Source organism: Lepisosteus oculatus, chromosome 10 (assembly GCF_040954835.1).
Source record: "Lepisosteus oculatus isolate fLepOcu1 chromosome 10, fLepOcu1.hap2, whole genome shotgun sequence".
Lineage (NCBI taxonomy): Eukaryota > Metazoa > Chordata > Actinopteri > Semionotiformes > Lepisosteidae > Lepisosteus > Lepisosteus oculatus.
In genome coordinates, this window is record NC_090705.1 from 4,442,522 (window position 1) to 4,464,374 (window position 21,853).

General features: G+C 37.7%; 1 protein-coding gene across 1 annotated transcript in view; it reads right to left on the reverse strand.

Moving 5' to 3' along the window:
- Nucleotides 1–1,969, reverse strand: part of col1a2 (collagen, type I, alpha 2) — a 40,710-nt gene extending 38,741 nt beyond the window's left edge. The window contains exons 1-2 of the mRNA XM_069194765.1: nt 1,762–1,969; nt 73–74 (exon numbers count right to left, since the gene is read on the reverse strand). Coding sequence (XP_069050866.1) covers nt 73–74; nt 1,762–1,831 — 72 coding nt within the window. The 5' untranslated portion in view covers nt 1,832–1,969. The remainder of the gene's footprint in view (nt 1–72; nt 75–1,761) is intronic.
- Between the last annotated feature and the right edge of the window lie 19,884 nt (nt 1,970–21,853).

Here is a 21,853-nt window from a genome sequence, read left to right on the forward strand (position 1 = left end):
CTAACTGCCCAAATCTTAGTTTACTTCAACAGGAAATTTCGTTTTTTAAAGTTTTTTTTACAAGCTCCCTACCGCTAGATGGCGATTAATCGAGTTCACTTTCTCTGATGTCCAATACACGACAGCACAAATTATAGATGTCCCGCAGTAGGAGACGCCACATCCTGTAATCAGCATATCTGGGTTTACAAGTACTTATTAAGTGAAATACTAGTCATTTATATATAGATTTGTAAGTTACTATTTAAACTACCTAGACAAATACCTACATAGCTTTCTCTCACGTAAACTGCCACTGTGCAGGAACCGGTAATTAATCAATTAAAGATAACCAATGGCTATTGTACTGAAGCGTCTAAAATATTTTAATAGAAGAAGGGAAATCAAAAAAGAAACATAAATATTTAATTTCAACGCGAGACTACAGAAACCTAGAAAAGGAATCCTTGAATGTTTGATATTTATTTTTTTGCTTTCCAACGCATTCCAAAACTCTAGTGTGTCAAAGGACTGCCACCTTTAATTAGAAATGCCACCGCAACACGTTTAAGAAATATTTACAATCCCATCGCTGTCTTCCACTATATCTGCTCCTCCGTTTTTCTGGATCCTAAATTAACTTCTTTTTTTTTTCGTGATGTTCAAATGTTTCATTGGGTCTCAGATGACAATAACTTAGATCTGATACAGAATCAAATTATAATCCATAAATGTATAACTAAAAAGTAATTTAATTGATCATCCAAGCAGCGTTGTAGACATTTACACTGCAGGCAAAACATTTAAATAGAAATTAAACTTTAAATCGGACAAACTCCCTTTCTGCACCAGGCCCACCAGATGGCGTCTGAACACAGTAAGGAATGCAGCTACTTCTTGGGTTAGGTTACCACTCAATTTCACAAAAAAAGGGAAAAATAAAAAAGGGAAATAATGAGAAATAGATTTATGCTTAGCCTAAATTATGTACTTTTTAGTTTTTGAATACAATGTGATCCGTAAGTGGGATTTACTTCACGTATTTTAGCTCAAATTACGGTCATAATATGGATTCAGCTAGTTTCTCCTACTTTAAAACACGATAAATGGTGAAAAAAAGCATACATGCAAATTATACATCTAATCTACTGCAGATTGCTTCCTGTAATTAAATTTAATTTGGCCTGCCGCCAAGGTTGAAGTCCGAAAGAGGTCTTTTTTACGCCACCAGGGGGCAGATTTCAACCTGTTTGTAAGAACACCCAGAACTTCAAAAGCCTTGAAGAAAACCATCAGTACAACGCCCAAAACTTTCTTCACTACAAACAAAAGTTTCTGAAACAATCCTGAACTTCAAAGGCAATTCTTTTCTCTTTTGATACACTATTCTGATTTTTAGAAGCGTTATTTTTGTCTGCCACAATATTACTGTAAGATCGCGGCAAAAGATGTACTGTAGCCTACTTTTTACTTCATTGCGTTCATTCCTCGTCTAGGAATGAGCAGACATGCCAAATTATTAGAGGGTCTGATCAACTGTATCCTGAGAGCAAAAGAAGAAGCCACCGACCGCCTCAAAAGCAAGCGAATCCGTCTCTTCTACGAGATGGCCATAGGATAATTCACTTTAAATCACAGCACTCTGTCCATGTACTGTACATCTTTTATTTCATGTCCGCGGCAATCAACATTATCTTATGCGCAGTAAGCTCCGTATGGATTCTCTTTATAACAGAAATTGGCTGAAATCCTCGGTAACAAGAAAGTACATTGAAAACTTACATTGGCATGATGCTAGGTAAGAAGTTACTGCAAGCAGCAACACAATCCGAGTATCCACAAAGCTGAGCATGTCTATTGATTAGACATGCAGACTCCTTGTGCTGCAGACCCCCGGGTTTTAACTACAACGAGCAGGCATACAGTTGTGATGACAAGAGTAACTCCAAACTTAGCAGAAACCTGCTGCCGTGATGCTAAAATAATAAAGTCTAATCAGCCCTATTTATATGGCAGGAGGTTCCTTTGTCCGCGTGTCAAAAATCAGCCTCCAGACCAATCGGAGCGCAGCAATCCTAAACTTACTCCCATCCCTGAACACATCCACTGAGTCATGTGGTCCTTATCTCCAGCCTTCCCAGTTCATATTGGCAATGCTGTGGCGATGATGACGAACGCAGGGTTTTAATTAGATCCATTCTTTTGAGGACGTGGACAGTCTGAGGCTTTAAAAAGGAAAAAACTGACTTTTTTTTTCCTGATGCTGTAGTCTCGTCAAACTGGGATGTGGCACATTTGGGCTTCTGACATCTCGGAGGGCAGGAGCTGTCCAGCCGCTAGTAGATACAGTACCTCCGTACCTAAAGCATCACCTTAGATCAACTCCTCCTTCGAGGCGCGCTTTTTCGGGGACCGAACTTTGAACGTCGGTTATTCAGAACCAAAATAAAACAAAACAAAAAAAGAAAAACCGGATTTGAAAGACTTGACACCATGAAATAAAAGAGCAATTTCGTTTTTTATTTTTGAAAGGGCTGTTGTTTTTAAAGCACAAAGATTTATGTGTTATGTAATTATGTAACTGTTTTGTGTTTTTAGCCATTGTTTTTTCAACGACCAGGATCGATCCGCAATTAGCTTTTCCTGAAAATATCTGTATGTTTTCAAGAGTTTATTGTCAGGCTAGGTTTTCTTGCGAGATGTTTTCCCCTAACAGATCGTTTGGGCAGCTCTTCAGACCATACTGTATGAAAATATTGCAAACTTCGTAATATGCACGAATCTCAAACGTGCTGCAGGTCAGATATTGTAATTGACAAATTATTTGTGATTGGGATAGCTTGGTAACAAAAGGGAAGCGTCTTTCGCAAAACTGGTTATTTTAATGTAAATAAATTATTTAAAGAAAATTAGGAAATTTATCGAATTATTTACAAAAAAAATGTTTCAGGTAAAGCCTGACAACGCGACAATTGTTTCCTTACAACGCGATAAACAAAGCCCAGAATTATACTAAAGGTGCAAAAACCTTAATTTTAGGCTTCATAAAATATGTTGTTATTAATGACACAGATATAGTTTTATTAGAATTCCTACTCCTAACTACAGTACATACTGTATCATATACAATTTTATTTTCCCGATAATTAGAGCTATACGCAAAGGCCTATTATAAAAAATCCAGAATAAAGCGCGAGAACGCATTATAATAACCTTCCATTAGAAATTTCGTCGATTTTTATAATCAGCATACAGCTGATTTTATAAAACAAAACAAAAACGCTGTGATGTCCTATTTTAACAACAATTTATGTGCTATTTTGTATCAAAATTAAATGTTAAAAACTTTGAAAACCAGATTCGGTTTTCTAAGTAAAAGTATACGCATTGCATTATCGCAGCTAGGATTTATACCATTTTCAATAAAGAAAACGCAACAAAAAAAACTTTACGGTTAAAACGAAAAGACAAAAGTAGAAAATTCTTCTGCTGTTCAGAGTGCAGAAGACAAAAGGCTGGTCTGAGGCAGATCTTATTTCATTTTTTTTTCAAGGCAAATCCATTCATGCTAAAAGACGTGAAAAGACACGTTGCTGATGGTAGGATTTGTTCTAAAGCAGCGAAAGAAAATGAACCATCTGCAGATCAGTGTTTTATAGGGATCAACAACAAAGTGGATTGCACATGGTCAGTGCAGTATTTTAGTTTTCTGTAACCATTACTCTGCTCTAGAAAAAAAAACGCGTTAATAAGACCTTACGTGGAAAAGAACTACTGTAAAAACGTTTACCAAACCTTTTGATCTAAAAAAACAGTCGAATTTTATTCACATTGTTAAATTCACAAAGCTGAAAAATCCCGATCATTTGCGTTTTGATTGCAAGTGCATTTGTAAGAAACTGCAGAATAGCAAATAATTGTGTGTGTTTTTTTCCTATAGTTCTTTTATCCCCGGAGTGATTTAGGCATAGGTGGGGAATCATTTGATCCAGCACTGTAGAACAGAGCTCACCTGGCCGACTTGGAGCAGTCCCCCTGCACAGCAGATCAGGCCAAGATGCGAGGCATCGCTCCAGCAGTTGAATTAAGGGGGAATTTTAAAGAAGCCAGGTTGTAGAAGCCCAGTACGGAGTTTAGCCAAGTCAGAAATGTTTAATACCCATTCCCTTACAGACAGTGCCATGACATTGTTAACACCAGAGTACTGACGGCCTCGGTTTCGCACCTCGTATGAAAGAAGGTGGTCCTCTGACACAACTACTGTACTAGGGTATTTGTCTTGGAAATTCTCATCCAGAGGGATGAATGCCACAAACTGGTCCACCATTGTACATTTAAACCTCAGAACGGGAGACACTTCTTTACACAAAGTTTTTGTGGGAATATGGGACAAGCCATGTCGTTGAAGCTGATCACCTGGCAAACTTTCACATAATGGTTGGATGAGATTCTCGGTAGCGGGATCAATTAAGGACCAATAAAGTTAGATGAGCCATGTAAAGCCCTTACATACCACCTACTGCAGCTGGCTAGTTTTTCCTCGAAGGTCTCTGATTCCAGTACTTACGAGGCCCAGCCCTGTTTAGCTTTTGAAATCTGACCACATCAGGTCAGAAGATGATTATTCTGCTGAGTGCATAAACCTAAATAATAAACCATTATTCATTTCATAAATGCTGTGAAAATAGGCAATTATTTGTGCCCATTCTGTCTTTTGATGTAGAGCTATCAGTGCTGTTCAACATTGGTGAAGAACCCTATAGCAATTTAGAATGTCTCAATTTTGCGTAAATGTAAGACAGGCAAATAACTTATCATTTTCCTCCCAATGAATTGTTTTTTGTTTTGTTCATGTCAGGCTTACGTAAGTCTTACTTAGGAAAAAAGATGACAGTCTTTATGTTCCTTATTAATACCCTATAGTTATACTTATTTTCCTATATCACAATGCTATCTTGTAAATACACCCTTTAAACTTCTTAATGCCAGTTTCTTCTTCAGCTCATGAAAGCTTTGATCCGGGTCATAAATGTCACTTAGAAGCAGATATATGTTTTCCCCACATGGGTTAGGAATACCACTCAACATCTGGTATGGATTTCAGAACCCGGCCATGCAGGTTTAGTCCACAGCTTTTGTGATTCTATGTTGTGGAAAAACACAGAACCAAAATAAATTCTGATTTCCCTTTCTTTATGTGGGGATTAAGATTACACTGAGATATTAGGTCACATAATAATATAATGTACAGCATATGTACAGTAACCTTAAACAACCTTCTGATTGCTCCACAATTAATAACTACAGGCCTTCACTTGTTAAACAATTAATAAATATTATTTCTTCTTGAGGCACTCCCAAATGTCTAAATACAGTACGTATAGGTCTATGCTTAGATCAGAGATAGATCTAGGGCCAGAGACTACTAACCAGAGCCTAGATTCACTGTGGATTGAGGATTATAGCTGATTTTGAATTGGGATCCTGAAGAAGCAGAGAGAAACTTGTAAAACTCTACTGGGTTTGCATGGATTAGACATCGGTCAGGAAAATCCAGCCTTGCAGCCCAACACAACAATTTACAATTTTACAATACTGCACTACAATTTGCCAAGCACCTGTCTGTTTGCAGTGTTGTCAGCGTGAACTGTGACAGTTCAGTTACCATAGGTCAGCTGCTGATATGCAGTGTGAAAGACTGACAATGTTCAATTGTTTATTAACCAGATCTACAGTATAAAAATGGATTATGAAAACAAACTAAAGTGATTGATATTTGGTTATCAGGTTATCAAGTTTGGCGGGACTTAAATTAAATATGCTGTCATTTTTTGAATTTTTATTTTCTTATACGGTATCCTTGCCAGAATTTATATCATGCATGTCAATATATTCTGGTATTTTTTTCAGTGGTAACCCATAATACTGAAAAGGCCTTCTGCATTTGTAATTCATATGTACATTTCATGTGTATTTAAACAGAAGGCTTACTGCCTGAACATTGAACGCTTGGCTAAGCAAGGGCAGACATCATGGTTTCATAGTGTCACTGCTGTTGTACTGAGGTCTCAGTGACCTTGGAGTATGATGTTTCTGGCTCTGATGGGCCCCTGCCTACGTTCTGCTATAGTATGGGGATGCATTTTAGTAAATATGTTGGTTGGCCTAAGAAAAGCAAGATTGGATGTGTCACACAGTGTGTCTTAAGTGGCTCAGTAGAGCTTTGACCTAGTCCTTAGGTAACCAGGTAGTGTTTCTCTGCTTCACTGACCACTTTGATTGCAAAGATGTTTTGGTGATATAACCCTCCTTCATCCATGTTGTGGGAAGTCCCAAGTGTCTGTACATTTCTTCTAACTGTTACTAACTGCTGTATGCAAATGCAGGCGCCTCTCTTGGTTGGAAGCCCCCTGTCTAGAGGCATCCATGTTGTGGCTCAGTGGAGTGGTGACTGTGGCTAATGATCTGTGGCTAGAAGGTTGCTGGTTCACAGCTCCCTTGACCGCCCTCAACAACCATCCACACCAGGCACTTTCCCCTGCAACAGAGCTCGCTGTATCACCTGCAAGTACACATCCACCAACACACTCCTTCAAGGCCCCTCAGGATAATTCAGATCACCCAGATGACATCCTGTACCTCCAGCAACCTTATTTACTGTATCTTGTGCAGTAAATGCCCAGCCATCTACATTGGAGAAACAGGAAGGAGACTCTGAGACCATTCAAAGAACATGTTATGCTGTGAAGATTAAAGATTTCTCCAAACCCCATAGTTTCTCATTTCACCTCAGATGGCCATGATCACACTCATCTGAATGTCTGCATTCTCAAAGGTGGATTTCTTAACTCCTATAGCAGAAAGACATCCGGAACCAAAAGTATCCTGAAACTTGGTTCACACCTTCCCCCTTCTCTTAACGACAGACTTGTTTTCTTCTAATCCTCTCTATTCTTTTGTAGGTTTTGACTTCACACCTCTCCTCACCTCTCTCCGCTTCGCACCACCTGAGTGGCCACTCTGCCTCTCCCCTGCTCCTGCCTTCTGTTCTCCTGAGCTATATAATCTATATAATCAGCTGTCTCCCCTGTCTTTCTCACACTCGAAGAAGGCTCCACAGCCGAAACGTTGTGTTTCCTCTCTTCCTTTGTTAGGGTATATAGTTAATTGCTGTATTTCTGTGCTCGTGTTGTATTGATATATTTAGTTTTGAGGTTGTGGAAGAGTTAGGAGGGGTGGTGTCAGTCATTTGTATCTGTGAGCTTGTAGCACTGTCAGAGAGTGATGCTCTCCCAGATGGTGCCAACATTCCTGCAGGGCACAGTGGTGCTACGAGCAGCTCCTCAGTGGGTGCATCAGCGGAGAGCATTCCCAGTCCTTTCTCCTCTCATGCTTGTACAGGTGTCCCAGAAGCAAAATTAGGTGATCGATAATCACCCATTTCAAATTAAGGAGAGGATGTAAGTGAAAAAAAAGGTTGTTGGTTATCATGTCAAGTGGAGTCAAAACAGATTAAATTATAAATTTAAGATTAAGCCTTTTTAACAATGTACTAAATCAGTTTTTAAATAACAAATTTTCTAATTTTGGTATGTATATGATGATGATAAATAGTAAAAACGAAATGTTATCAACTGAAATACAGAACAATTATAGGGTGACAAGATGGACTAGGACCTATTTCAAGCTTGTAAAAGATTAACCACTTTTCAGTTTTGAATGTTTTCTTCATGGAGAGCTGGTTCTGGTCATGCAGTGGAATCTCCTCTACAAATAAAATAGTATAAAGAACTTTTATTGTTTTTAATGTGTGCTTTGCAAGGGACAGGGTTTGTGTTTAATTTCTTAACTGCCTGGCCAAAGAGAATTGAAAATGGTGCAGTAATGGGTACAATGCATTTACTGCAAATATGGATCAAAGGCAACTCAAGACTGAAGCTATAATGCAGAAGAAAAAATATCTACACATAATATTTATATCTAGTATAAACAGGGCTTAGAAGTATGTTTTTTTATACTGTGTAAAAAATACAAATATGTGTTTTAGCTTTGTGATGCTCTTCTGCCTTAATTAGGCTTGGTCATAAGAAAAATGCACATGTACAAGCATTGCCTATTACTTTAGCTTTTTTTTAGGTTTATAATATTGCGTTTCAGTGAATTCAATGAACATCTAAAATAAATACCTCGGCTCTTTAATACCTAATATTTTAAAAGTGCCAAATATTTCTGGTTTGGTGACCCTAGTGGGTGTGAAAATAAAAAAAAATTGTTACTACCACCGATCTGCCCATAGTCTGTTCTTAAAAAGAGAGCTGCCTAAAAGCTGTCTCCCAGCTATTCTCTTTTTGTGTGTTTCCGTTGGCCCCTTTTCTGTACCATGTGCCAGAAAAATATTAGTCACGACTGAAATATCCAGACATCCCTCACAAAGCTAGCCTGAGGTCATTGAAGGGGGTTGTGAGGAAAAAGAAATCTTGAGAGTTATAGGCTTTCAAAGCACACATTGGTTTTTATTCCTGCATTTCCGACCTAATCATAAATAACAAAGCAAAGTTAGTTAACATTTAAGCATGCATTACCTTTATGTTTGCTGGCTTTGGAAAAAATTAGTTTTTTATAGTTGTGGATTGGACATGTGGAGTGTTTTAATGCATGACTTTAGGTACCATACTGTGGTTTCACTGAAAACAGCTGAGATAAGGAGGGTCCTATATCGTTCAGGAGGATTTGCTGGTCTACAGAGATCTGCATGGAGTACTGGCACACAGAAGGACATGACGGAAGACCTAATACTCCACTTTTAGTACTTTTTTTAGAGTTGTATAATGTTAGCATGCCCAGAGGGGTTGGGCAGCCAGTTGACCATGGACCCCTAGAGTTTTTTTTCTCCTTACAGAGGAGTTTTTAGTTCCTCTCCTCCGTTGTCTTCTGGCTTTTTCTTTCCGTATTGTAATGTCATGTATTGTCACACAGCTTTGTTAAGTGCCTTGGGGCAACATGTTGTGAAAGACACTATATAAAAATAAATTGAATTGAATTAATAATGAATAATTATTTATTAACTTTTATTTACTTTTCTGGAAATTCCACTCAAAGCGCTTTACAGGTAATGGGGACTCCCCTCCACCACCACCAATGTGCAGCCCCACCTGGATGATTGAATTGAATTGAATTGAAAAAGCAAATGATAGCATCCAAGGAAGAACAGCACATGGAGAGTCAACATCCACATGTAATATTGAAGGGGGGGAAAACATCATCAGAAATAAAACGCCCTTCTATAAAGCCTGTCTGATGGTGATGAACTAATTTGGTCATGCAGACCTGAGCATACTGTACATCTTGACATCTTGGAAAAGAAGCGGTACGTTAACTTAAGAGTGAAGGTTCTTTGTTTTTTACAGTGCAGGTATTTAAAATCAGTATTAACTACCCACACACATGATTCTTTGTCAGTGAATACAAATCAGGAGTTTTACAATTTTAGGAAAGTAGACTGAAGGGATGATACAGAGGTTAGGGGAAGCAGAGTTGGATAGGATAGTTATTGAAAATGTGGGGAATGTAAGGCAACAGATGAAACAGATTCTGCTAGAAGAGCAAACAGAATGAGTATAACAAATCATACAACAAATCAACACAGAAAATAGGGAAACTTCATGTTAAAGTGTTAATGTTAATGGGAACATGCTAACAAGATCCAATGAAAGAAAAAGAGCATAATATATTGCAAGCATAGGTAAAAAAACATATCAGAAAGGCCAAGATGGCATTGGAAAAGAATATTGCATGTATTCCTATATCCTGCCCCTGCTTCTTTAGCTCCAACAGAGGTATGGGAGCCTCCAATACTTAGCAGCTGTAACTGCTACTGAACAGCACGATTTCCTCACCTCTTTCGGCTGGAGGCTAGAAAAGGTACCTTAAACACAATCTATTGTACCATACCGCTCCTGACTGGATATCCACATCCAGAGCCATCACCTTGATGGGCCTAAAAAGCCCAAAGCACAAAGGCAGGTATTACAGTTTGAGACCCGTGACTCCAGAATCCTGGTGGACAGTTCAGTCAGTTACTGTATAGAACATCATTGCACTGCAGCTCTGGCTCGAAGCCAAAGATCTGGAGTTGGGGTGCTCAAGCAGTAGGGAGGTGGCTATAGTTTCTTGTGGATGGGCTATTCGGAGAGGAACACGGGTTTCATGAAGTTAGATTGGCTGTGAAGAATTAAATCATCATCCACCTGCAGAAATCAATGCATGTCTCACAACTTTTCTATCTCAGATTAACAAGGCAGCAATACGCCTACATCATTTCCACAGATGTCACCATTCTTGGTTCAGATAACAAATCCAAGGAAGATTTCTGTGCCAAGCTTGACCAAATTCTTCATGGTGTACCACAAAGCAGGACTGATTTATTCTACTTGGAGATACTAATTCCAGAGTTGAGAGTTGGAAGAGATGTCAGTCACTGGAAGGAGTTGGAATGGCATTTTTCTCCTTATGAAATGCTGGGAACATGAGCACATCATTACTACAACTAAAACCATTAATTTATCCATTACAGAGCCCTTTTCAGTCCAGTCACAAGTCAGGAATGGGCATATCATTGCCCCAACTCTATTAACAGAATTCCTGAATTTGATAACAATTAAGGTGCCCACATGCATGCAGCTAAAGGAATGGACAAACAATTACTTAATCTCCAACAACTCAATTCCCACACTACAACCACCTGGTTCACCCAGTACCATTGATTTGGATTCACAATATGCATCTAAAAAATAGAACTTTTGCCCAAACCTTGGGAGTTATCTTGCACAGAAGACTGATTTTGTGGAGCAAATGCCCTATCACTTGAAATGTGTGTTTGGGGATCACAACATCAAAACTGAACCTAGACATAAATCATTCCTACTTTACTGTAGGGGGCACAAACATGGACAACACACAGGAGACAGATAAAAGACTGTGAAGTTAAATCACCAAGTTTACATATGAGATATAAACATAAGTGAGAAAACAGATATACCAAAATCAGTGTTCTCTTCCAAGCAGGCATTGATGGTACGAGCATCCACCATCAGCACTGTTGGGTTGGTTATATTCTCTAGTTATCAGTTTCCTATCTCCTAAAGAAAGCAAGCAAAATACTTGGAATGGAAGTAAATAAACCTATTACTTGTTCCTTTGCAGCCTACTCATACTGACGCACCTACCCACCTGCAAAACGTATTTGTCTTATTTCTGTTTATTTAAACAAAATGTGTGATAAACTACTTTTTAAATGTGTATTGCAACTTACTCTAACCATTCCATATAAATTCAAATGTTATATAGTTTCTCTTATTTGTTTTTTTAAACTTATTATAATAGTATTACATAGTAGAGAAATCAAGTGTTTATCTTATATCTCATGGGTAACAATTCAACATTCAGAAATAGTTTCTGACATATATTTTAAATTAATAAATGTCTTAGTTTTTGTTTCTAAAGGTTTTTTCTCTGCATAAGATGTGAACATAGGTAACAGGATTAGTGCAGTCCTAGTGCCCAAGGACAAAAATCAAATAAGACTGATAGCTAAGAATTTAAAGTATCCTAAAGGTCAAAAGGTTTATCAGTTCAAAATGTTCTATCATCTGCTGGTAGAAATCCTGCAAGGACACCTAGACCCCAAGACGTATACAAATACTGATAGTTCCTAGTTTTTCCAGCCCTCCTGGTTGTCTTTGAGCATATCTCTAGGCGGTTGATGATTTTAAAGATCGCTGAACTCCATTTTCAAGCACACAATCAGTTTCATTTGTAATGGCAGCCCCCTTTCCAAATGGTAGGCTGTGGCTGCCGTGATCTCATCTTTGCAGACACTCCTAGGGGGCTGTCTTTCAGATGCTCCCACCACAGAAACTTTTAAAATGCTTCCTCATATGTGACTAGTGCGCCCTAGCTTATTGTAATGCCTTCAAAGAGTTGTATAAATATTTTCTGTTTTTTGTTATTTTGTATAAATATTTTCTGTTGTGTAACTCTGCTGGTGGTGGACATACAAATGATTTGCTCTCAATCCCTATTTGCAAATAGAACCTGTTCAGGCAAATCTATGGAACTGAGACAGTATACTGTAGCTGAAGACAGATGTTGGTGGGTTGTCTGATGTTGGTGGTGATAATGATGACTCCAACACATATATGTAAATTCAAAAATATATTTATATAATATACAGGTACTGTATACATATTTTTGAGTTTCTGGGCTGATTTTGGATCATCGTTGCAGAATTAAAGGGTTCAAGAATGCCTGAGCAATGCTAATTTTGGGCTATAAAACACCAAATGTAAAGAATGTCAATAAATATTTTGTATTAGAAGAAAGAAGCACAAGCACCCCAAAGCGAAAGAAAATTCAAAGCTGAAGTGAATGTGTAGGTTGGTTTTCTCTTTTCACTGTTGGCCAGTTTGCACTAAGTACATTTTCCACAGCTGTTTCCAGATTCAACAAAGTTTCTGGGTTCTGCCGGTTGTCACATTCCAGATGTTTTGTAGATCATACTGGTCTTGCTAACCTTCGCCTGGCTCTCTTCCCAGGTTCTCATATTTCCTCAGCATATCCACACTGCTGGAAGCACAGCAGAGGCGGTGAGGCACATGCAGTGCAAATCCATTCATGTCCAGAGATCCACCTGCCTACCAGCTGCTATGCATACATTAGCAAAGACACCTAAAAGCTTTTTTTCCTTTTCATGGATATACTGTAAAAAGGCAAAACTGAAAATAGAACGAATTTATGCTAATTCTTCATAATGCACTATTTTACTTACACATGCTAAATGACTTATTAGGCTTCCATGTTGTTTATGCAACTAGGGTTATCACAGTTAACTGCAGAAGTCTAACCTTATGGTGAAAGATCTAAAACTTTCCCTCTGACATGCTGCAGAAGGTATATACTGTATATTGTCAAAGCCATGAAACACTTTGTGTGCATTGCTGGCTTAGATTGCATTCATTTAAGTTTAGAGTCCTTTGCACTTGATTTTTAGTGGTTTGCATTGGCCTGGGTGGCATATTCGCACAAGAAAAAAGAAGAGACACAACATTCCAGCTGTGGAGACTTCTTCAGGTGTCAGGTGTCAACTGAAGAAGACTCCACAGCAGAAAGATTGTGTCTTTTTTCTTTTCAGTATGGAATTAACCTTTACTTGTTCCTTTGGAGAGTACGCATGATGACACAGCTACCTACTTGAACATGTTTGAACATCGTCATTAAGACTTTCCTGAATCTTGGGCATGACCTCAAGCTTCTTTGCACAGAAGCCCAGTTTCCAGTCATCGTGCCAAATAACAGCCACGCAGAGTGAGCCCTACAGTCCAATGCATTGAGGATCTTGGCCCTGGTGGGTTACTCCACTCGCTCTACAGCCCAGACTCACCCTATCTGAATTCTGCTCAAACACATGAAGGAAACTCTCCAGGTTCAGAGCTCCAGTGCTGTCAATGGTGTGGAATTGGCGGTGCGGGAGTGGTTCGGAACATTTTATTTCTAGGGCATCCACAAACTTGTGGAGCAGTGTTAGAAGTGTGTGGGTGGACAAGGGCACTGTGCTGAAAAACAAAATAGTCTTCTCCACACTGTGAAGTATATCTTTATAATCCACAGACTCCGTTCAATTACTGACATGCTCTTGTAAACGCCAGTGTGCATGAAATCTTTATCTCACCTAGTTAAACTTGCAGTTAAGATATCTGTTCAACAAGACGTACTCTACAGCAGTGCAGAAGTGGCCTCTGGCCTTGTCCTTTGCGGCTCCCCTGCCCGCCAAGTAAACAATTGATTCTTAGCTCATCCGAGAAGCAGGAAACCCTAGTGTGCAGCCACTCTCCCTTTTAAAACAAGCCAAAAAAGCAGGAGGAGGTTGGGAAGGAGGAGGGCAATTCACATGCTTAGCAAGAGTGGTTATTAAAGCCTGCGAAAACTTCTTCTTTGCTATTCATTGCTGTTGATTAGCTACAGGGACTACGAGCTATATGTGCTCTGTAGATTGTGCGATTATTTATGCAGTAAGAAGCAAGAAATACATCATGGATACAGTATGTCCCAGTGTTCCTGTGCTGTGCGCGACAGATTTCAGATTTAGATTTAAGTGACAGGGGATGGGATCAACCCAAGATTATACAATTGTTTCCCTCCTTTATATAGTGATTCAATAAATGGTAGTTTTTATCAATCAATCAATCAATCAATCAATCAATCAAAGTTTATGTATCAAATACACAACAATACAGTGTGCAGCAGTTATTGCTGGCAATGAAATGTCTTTTCTATGAGCTCACTGGGCTGGGGGGGTGGGGTTAAAAATCACAAGAAGTTCCAGAAGGATGAAGACAACCAAGGTCTTTTATCCCAGTTGTTCCACTGTAAATCGTAATCATCTCTGACATCATGTCCTGTAACTATATACTGTATATATATCTATCACATGCAAATACTTCTCTTTCAGCATTTTGCCACAAGTATCCCTCCCCATCTACACCTTTATAGCTGCCCTTGGTTCACTCTTCACTTTGCAGAGTCCCAGCCTCCTCATTGTTCGGCCCTTCAGCCAGGTGGATTAAGCCAAATCTCTCTGAAAATATTAAATAAACATCCTCAAACTCATCTGGTGCCTGAGTGTCTCATTGATATAAATTATTATTATAATTTGACAAAATAGCGTTTGCAGAAAACTACCATAGCTGAAATGCAAATAGCTACTTGTTGAATTATAATGGGACGTCCAATTTTGAATCATACTTTCCTGCCGTGCCTTATTTTGCATTATACAAAAAGAAAAATGTCTAAATTTGGATTATTTAAAGCAAACATAATAACTTATCTGGCACTTTTATATTTTAAATGTAATTAACTGTAGAGAAATACATAATTTTAGATGATGAGTAATTGATACAATGACTAAATTTAGAAAAGTACGATATACTATGATACTATAGCTCACATTTGTGTAATACTGTATCTGAAGTCATATTTTAAATTACTTTGAATGCACTAGCCCATGTACAACTGAGCTCCGCGACTACAGGTTCAAGCCTTGGGTCATGTCACTAGCTGACTGTGACCAACATTCCCCAAATATCGACACACGATCACCTGAGTGCGTCTGAGGGGAGGTGGAATTATTTGATGAGTGCTTTCACAGTTCTCAACGACACTGATATGCCTGCCACTTCCAGGACACTTTTGGCTTTTGATGCTGTTGATGAGGGTGCTCCTCTAATCAGCATGAAAACCTGCTGTCTGGGGCTGTACGTCCTGTGAAATGTCAAAAGACTTGGATCAAAGGTGGGTGGGGCGGAAGGGGTCAGCTCATACTTTCTCATTCTTCCCAGTGATAAACACACAACTGGCTATATTCCATATCAGGTGGCATTAACAAGAATAGTTTTTCACTTTTCTGAATTAGGTGCAAGAGGTGCATCGTGCACAGCCAGTGCCATCAATTCACTTGCATTCAACTCTACACACATTGGGATCATACCAAATAACACTATAACTGATCACTGCTTCAAGTTCTACAGCATGTTTAACTTGAGGATTTCCTTAAGAATCTGAGCCATATAGAATCATATAGTCATTTCCTTTCTCTAACATGGATACAGTAAATAAGGTACTACATTAGAGACACTTTTCTTACTCTGGTACAAAAAATGAAATCATGACAGTGGCAATCCAAGTCAACCAGTCATTGGGATGAGAACAAAAATATATATTTTTTCTTATTAAATGTAAAAACTAAATTTATTAGGCATCATTTAAAAGTGCTCTTAGTAGTTTAGTAGTAAAACAAAGAAAGAATGGGATTAAATAACTTTTCTTAAACAATTAGCTTAGGTTAAAGCAGGTTATGACAATCTATTTGAACTGAGTGAATTTTAAGGAAGTGAGCAGTTTTACTAGTCTTTTTATAATTTTTCTGGTCTCTAATGTAACATTTTCAACAGTAATTACTGACTTGTCTTGATGATGAAAAACTTTCTTATTTCCAGTTAAAATGACTCAGAGGCAGCAATAGGAATATTCTCAGTTTCATATTTCTTTCAACAGTTATAAAATGAATTCCAATAATTGACAATAATTGAACGGTTAATCATTGCAGAATTTAATTAAATTATGAATTGCATGAGCCCTGTGTCACACAATTCTCATCTTGTGGAGATCTACTGTGTGTAATACAGAATAACCTAGAGTACATTGACAATACCAATTGCTTTTCAAGTTCTAGTTCTTTAGCTATTGCTCACCAAAATAAATTCTGTTCTCTCTGAAAATTGGGTTGTGCAGTGGAGAGAATTTAAATAAAAACAGTACTGAGTTCTCAATGTAGCTCATCTATGCATTCTAGCTGCTAGAGACACACCCTTGAAAAGCATCTAGAACAACCACTTTTGGGGCATTTTTACCATCAGGGATCAACAGGTCCGTGTGGAGCAGCAGTCCTTGCAGGTCAACACAGGTGTTTGGCTGGATGATACTTTGTTATAGAGAATTTCAACGAGCGAGAATGTATCTCTCTCTATAGCCACATTTCTTTGTGCCACCAAAGCATGAATGCAAATACTACAGAAGAACAAAATTTAAAAAAGGGTTATGGAAGACCTGCCCTGTATTATCTTTGTCCTGTCTTAATTATTTTTCTTGTTCTGAGTTGCTACACCTCTCATATTAATCAAATATTAAGGCCACGATTCTCTAAATTCCACCTGGGAACTGACACTCTGTGACACACTGTTTAATAGTGTATCATGACAAGGGATACTGAGTACTGAGAGGTGACACTACTCTGGCAAAGGGCTAATCCAAACTGTAAATTCTGGAAACGACTCAAAATAAACTAATTTCTCTGAAGTAATTAATAAAGAATAAGTAAAAAAAAACTTTTTTTTCCCTTAAAAGACTGTGTAAAAAAGCTTGTTAACAAATACAACACCATACCCAAAATTTCCTCTCTTTGGGAGTGTACCGTATTTCCCACTCCTTTGACAAGGATCTAGAGCCCATTGATCCAGGAAACATACATGGCAACCTTCACTGGAAATTCAAAACAGTCGATTGGTAACAGCAAATGACAATCTAGATTTAAATCACTGCTCAGTTTTAATTTTTGAATAATTTATTTTAAAAAAATTTAATGATTAAAACATGCTTTATCTGGTCTAGAATTAGAATTCTTAGTTTAATTTTTTAAATTATAGTTATAACACAAAAAGATGAGACCTTTTGCGAACCCATTCATAACAAAAGGACAGCAGAGAGAGAGAGAGATGAGAAAAGGGTGACTTGGAAAATATATGTATTTATTTTAACTACGAGCTTAAGGAATCTGAACTTGATTGGCTCAGGAAAATAATAAAGGTTAAAAATAGGGAGGACCGCCTTACTTGTTGATCAAAGGATCTTATCCAGCCTTTTCTCAAAGGAAGCCAGACTACTGGCTTCCACAGCATTGTAAAATAACTTGTTCCAGACTCCTACAACACGTAGTGTAAAGAAATACCTCATATTCTGTCTCTGAAGAGCAGTTTTCCTTTACTTGCATTTGTTTCACTGATGATCCTGAGGGAGTCAACTGGGATCACTGTTCAACATTGTTGAGAGTTTTGACTAAATTGAGTTATTAATTTGGTTTTATCTTGGTCGTATCTATCTGAGACTAAGGAGTTTGAGTATATGACATCTAATTAAGCCCAGGAATAAATATGGTCTGTGTTCTTTGGACTGATTCCAGAACAACAATATCTATCTTGGAGTGTAGTGGTCATAATTGTATATAATATTCTGTGAGGTCTTACAAAGTCATTATACACTTCTATTTGTTTTGGATGAATAAATTCACATAGTGACAACAAATTCAAAGAGTAGCCTATTTTATATCCTTTTTGAAAAGGTTCTCCTAAATTAACTTAGCACTGTAAAATGTGAAAAAATCATGGGATAGCAAGATAGATAAAATTGTGGATCGTTCTGCCTTTTTTGTATCATGACTGTAAGAAGCAGTTAAGAGGGGAGGAGTGTGTGCTCCATAATTTGAGACTCATTTCACTGGCAGGATAAGTAGAAAAACAGTGAAGTCTGGGACGCCTGAGGCTTTTAAATTACAGACCATTCTCCAAGGCAGATTTTTTTTCTATTTTCTGGCTTGAAAGAGATTGCAGAAATTCACTTTCCATCTGACAGTTCCAGTCTAGAGGAAAATTGCTTAAAAATTAAAATGTTGCCTCCGTTCACACATAGAACACCTGGGTTGACAAAGAGTCTTTGAATGCAACAAATTACATTTTTACTGATCTTTAGATTCATTCTTATTTTTTCATGAATTCCCCGCTCTGTCATGGATGTCTTCAGATGAAGTTCATAAAACTGCTAAATTAAAAACACTAGTTTCCCTAGAAAATAATAAAAAAACAATTCAGGTAAGGAGATTGATTCAGAGAAAAAAGAAATTCCACTAATTTTTGCATTTTCCATTTTATAAACATAATGTAAAATTGAGGTATTTTGCATGGTAGCTCTTTGTGCAGTTGAAAGCGACAGGGATTGAAAATGTTTTACACGAGGAATGTGACAGCACAGCATTAATTGGCGATTGCTATTTTCTGCAGTTCATTAGAATAAATAGTTTTTTCAATTTAAAGTGCTTAAGTTGGCCATTCAACATTTGTATATCCTTTTTCCCTAATGGACCCCTGCAGTTCTGACAGACAATGGTTTATAAAATCTTGAAAAATACTTTCCTCCCTTCGGATCCCTTTTTGATGCTGTGTTGCAAATATGAAAACTATTCCACTCAAGCCCTCACACTGGCTGGTGGTTGCAGTTTGCATTTTTCTTGGTGCAAAGCTGATGAAAGAAAGGGGTGGAGCATAGGAGAACGGACACTATTTGGAGGGTGGGAGCAAATGAGCTAAATTGTTGCTACTCTTGACAAAGGGGCAAGACTTGTTACTTCATAAGGGCCTTTACAGTAAGTACCAGCAGCACCCCAATTCCACACAATTTGCATTTTGCTTTATTTAATTATTGTTTTAATTAAAAAGCCCTGTGGACACATTGTGCCATCTACTGTATAATGCAATCTAATGTCATTAATACACAGAATTACCATTCTGGAATATCAGGCATTGTGTGAAAGAATGTCTGAAATTATGTGCTTGTCCTTGGTCAGTAAAAGTTGAGAAAGTAATGAGAAAGGGTGTATGATAAGTATAAAAGCAAAATGGGGAACACCCATGGTTCTTCAGAACACATAGTTAGTGTGCTGTTGAACCCACATGACTCACACACTGGTAAGCAAAGGCATAATAAAATCCCTAAAAATATCCTCACAAAATGTCTTTGAATACACAGTCAGAATCAAAATTGGGGGGGATAGATCTGCCTATGGTTTGGAGAAGCCATAGCATATAATATCATTTTAGACTAAAAGAGAATTGTCCACCAGAAGTGCTATTTTGAAAATCTTGTGGTCAAGAAAAAAAATGCAAGTGGCTGTAAGCTGTGTCTTCGGAAATTTTCGGAAGTTATCAGGCTTTGCTTGGTAAAAAAACAGTCAAGTCGCAAGCCCAAGCATAAAATGCACTGCAATTTCGTCCGACAAAACAAATGAAGAATTGATGCCTGTCAACAATTTGTTCTGGATACTAGTTTTGTATTCACGCCCTAAGAAGCCTCCTACAGAATCTGAAAGAGTTGCAATGCAAAACTGAATGCAAAACATAATTCAAAGAAAATAAATCATAAGCACTATACAATGTACTTACTGGACAATCAAGAGTGTATGTTCTCAACTTGTTCATCCCCTTAATCTCCTTTTTTACATGTTCTGCAATATTAATTAAATAAGCTAGCTCCATTTAGAAACATACGTAAACATAAGTAAAAAGTAAGATACAGTAAATGACTAACAAATAATTCAACCTGTTGTCTTTACATTCAGATAATTGTTTAAAATGTACATTACCGTATGTCTTTTGATGCAAAACCTAAAGTCACAGAGCATGTAGATGTGAAATTTGGACACATCCTTCCTTTAGATAAACAGTTGTGATTTTTGCATGGCTTTTTGAGTTTTCATTTAGCATTCAGTTTGAATCAGAAAGCGAAGGTGAAAGCACCAAAGGAATCACCAGCCTTACAAATAATGGCTGTACATTTTAGCATGTAGAGAAGAGAGAGGTGATTGCACAGCATCCAGACTTTGCATGAAATGTGCTGCTGTGTACGGGGAATCATTTTTTTTTCATTAATCCATGGACAGTTAGGTATTTTTTTTTCACGTAAAACCATAAAAAAACTTTAAAGCAAATACTCTTTGTTTCCACTGTGTGGTTGATCTGCTCACAGTTCCTCTAAAAAGACCTTCAGCTGCTGAGACTGACAGAACTGTGCTCATCTGGGAAACAGACTTTGAGACAGTCCTTTTAAAATGCATACCATTGAAGTTTTCCAAGCTTTGTTACTTCACAGAGAGAAAGGGCATTTACTAAAAAAACTCAGAAGTTAGAAGTTTATTTTATATTTACATTATATTTAATTGATAAAAATACAGTTCTTTAAATATGGTGTTTATGTTCACAAGGACACTCTAAGACATGTCAGAATTTTAGCAGTGCTCTTAAATTGGAATAAATTAGGTCTTAAATTAGGCATAATACATTTGTGAAATTGAACACTGGTGCTTAATTAGAAATATAAATAGAAGTAAGAAATAGTAAAACTGAAAAAATAATGTTCAGAAAGTGGATTCATGTTGTGAATACTGTATTTGTTGTTATGCTGTTTTCTTTTTAATGTTTCTAAAATGACAATGACTTTTTAGCTTTTGTTCATTTTGCTTATCAAATTGAAAGCAAAATTTCATTTGCAAAGACTCTTCTGAACTTGGTATATGAGGAATTTTAAAATTTCATTCTGTCTCAAGGTTTCCTGTTGAAAGCAAGGTACGATCATTCTGTTGCAAAATATGCTTAATTTAATAATTTGAAACTTGCAATTATACCGTTAAGGACCATTTCAATTTTGTGTGGATGAAAAGCATGAAAAGAAATATTTTCAGTGACTGGTTAAGACGTCTTGGTGCACACACAAATTTGCCACACATTCCAGTAGCCTGTAGCCAGTAGCCTGCGACTGATTCTAAATCAGGTCTAGCTGTCTTTTTCTGTGCAGGGTTTAATATCACTCTGCACCCTAGTTCTTTGTTCTCATAATTTTCAGTATATCCATTGAGCTGTTGTGGTGTTCTGTAACATTTAAAGGAGAAACGACTGACAGCCAGTGCTCTCATTTTCTTTTTCCTTACCCCCGAAGTAAAGGCATCATTCTAGACTCTGTCTTTCCGGGAGCCACATTCCAGCCATTCAGGAATGGTCTATGTGCTCACACTTTTTTCTCCCCTCCCTCATTTCGGACACATTTCGGAAGCATACTTGAAATTCCCTGCCATTCCTTATAAGAAAATGCCCGAAAATTGGCGATTGACAATAGTTAACTTTCTTGGTGCAGCCTGAGTTAATCACCTGAAACCATCCGCCCCATCTACAGTGAACAGACAAGTTTTCCCCTAAAGAACATCAGGGGACTTGTGGTGCCACTAAGAGTGCATCCATCTGTTTCAAACAACATGTTGGGGCTTTGGATTTTATAACTCATTTCTCTGTTAAACGTTTGTGGCTCTTCTGAAAGAGCACAGATAAAAAATATTGTTATATTTCTAATTTAAAATACAGTCACCACTGATTGTGACTGAGCAAAAACTACATGCGTGGCATTCTACTTTGGTATGTTGCCTGCAAGGAAACAGTTAACAGAAGAA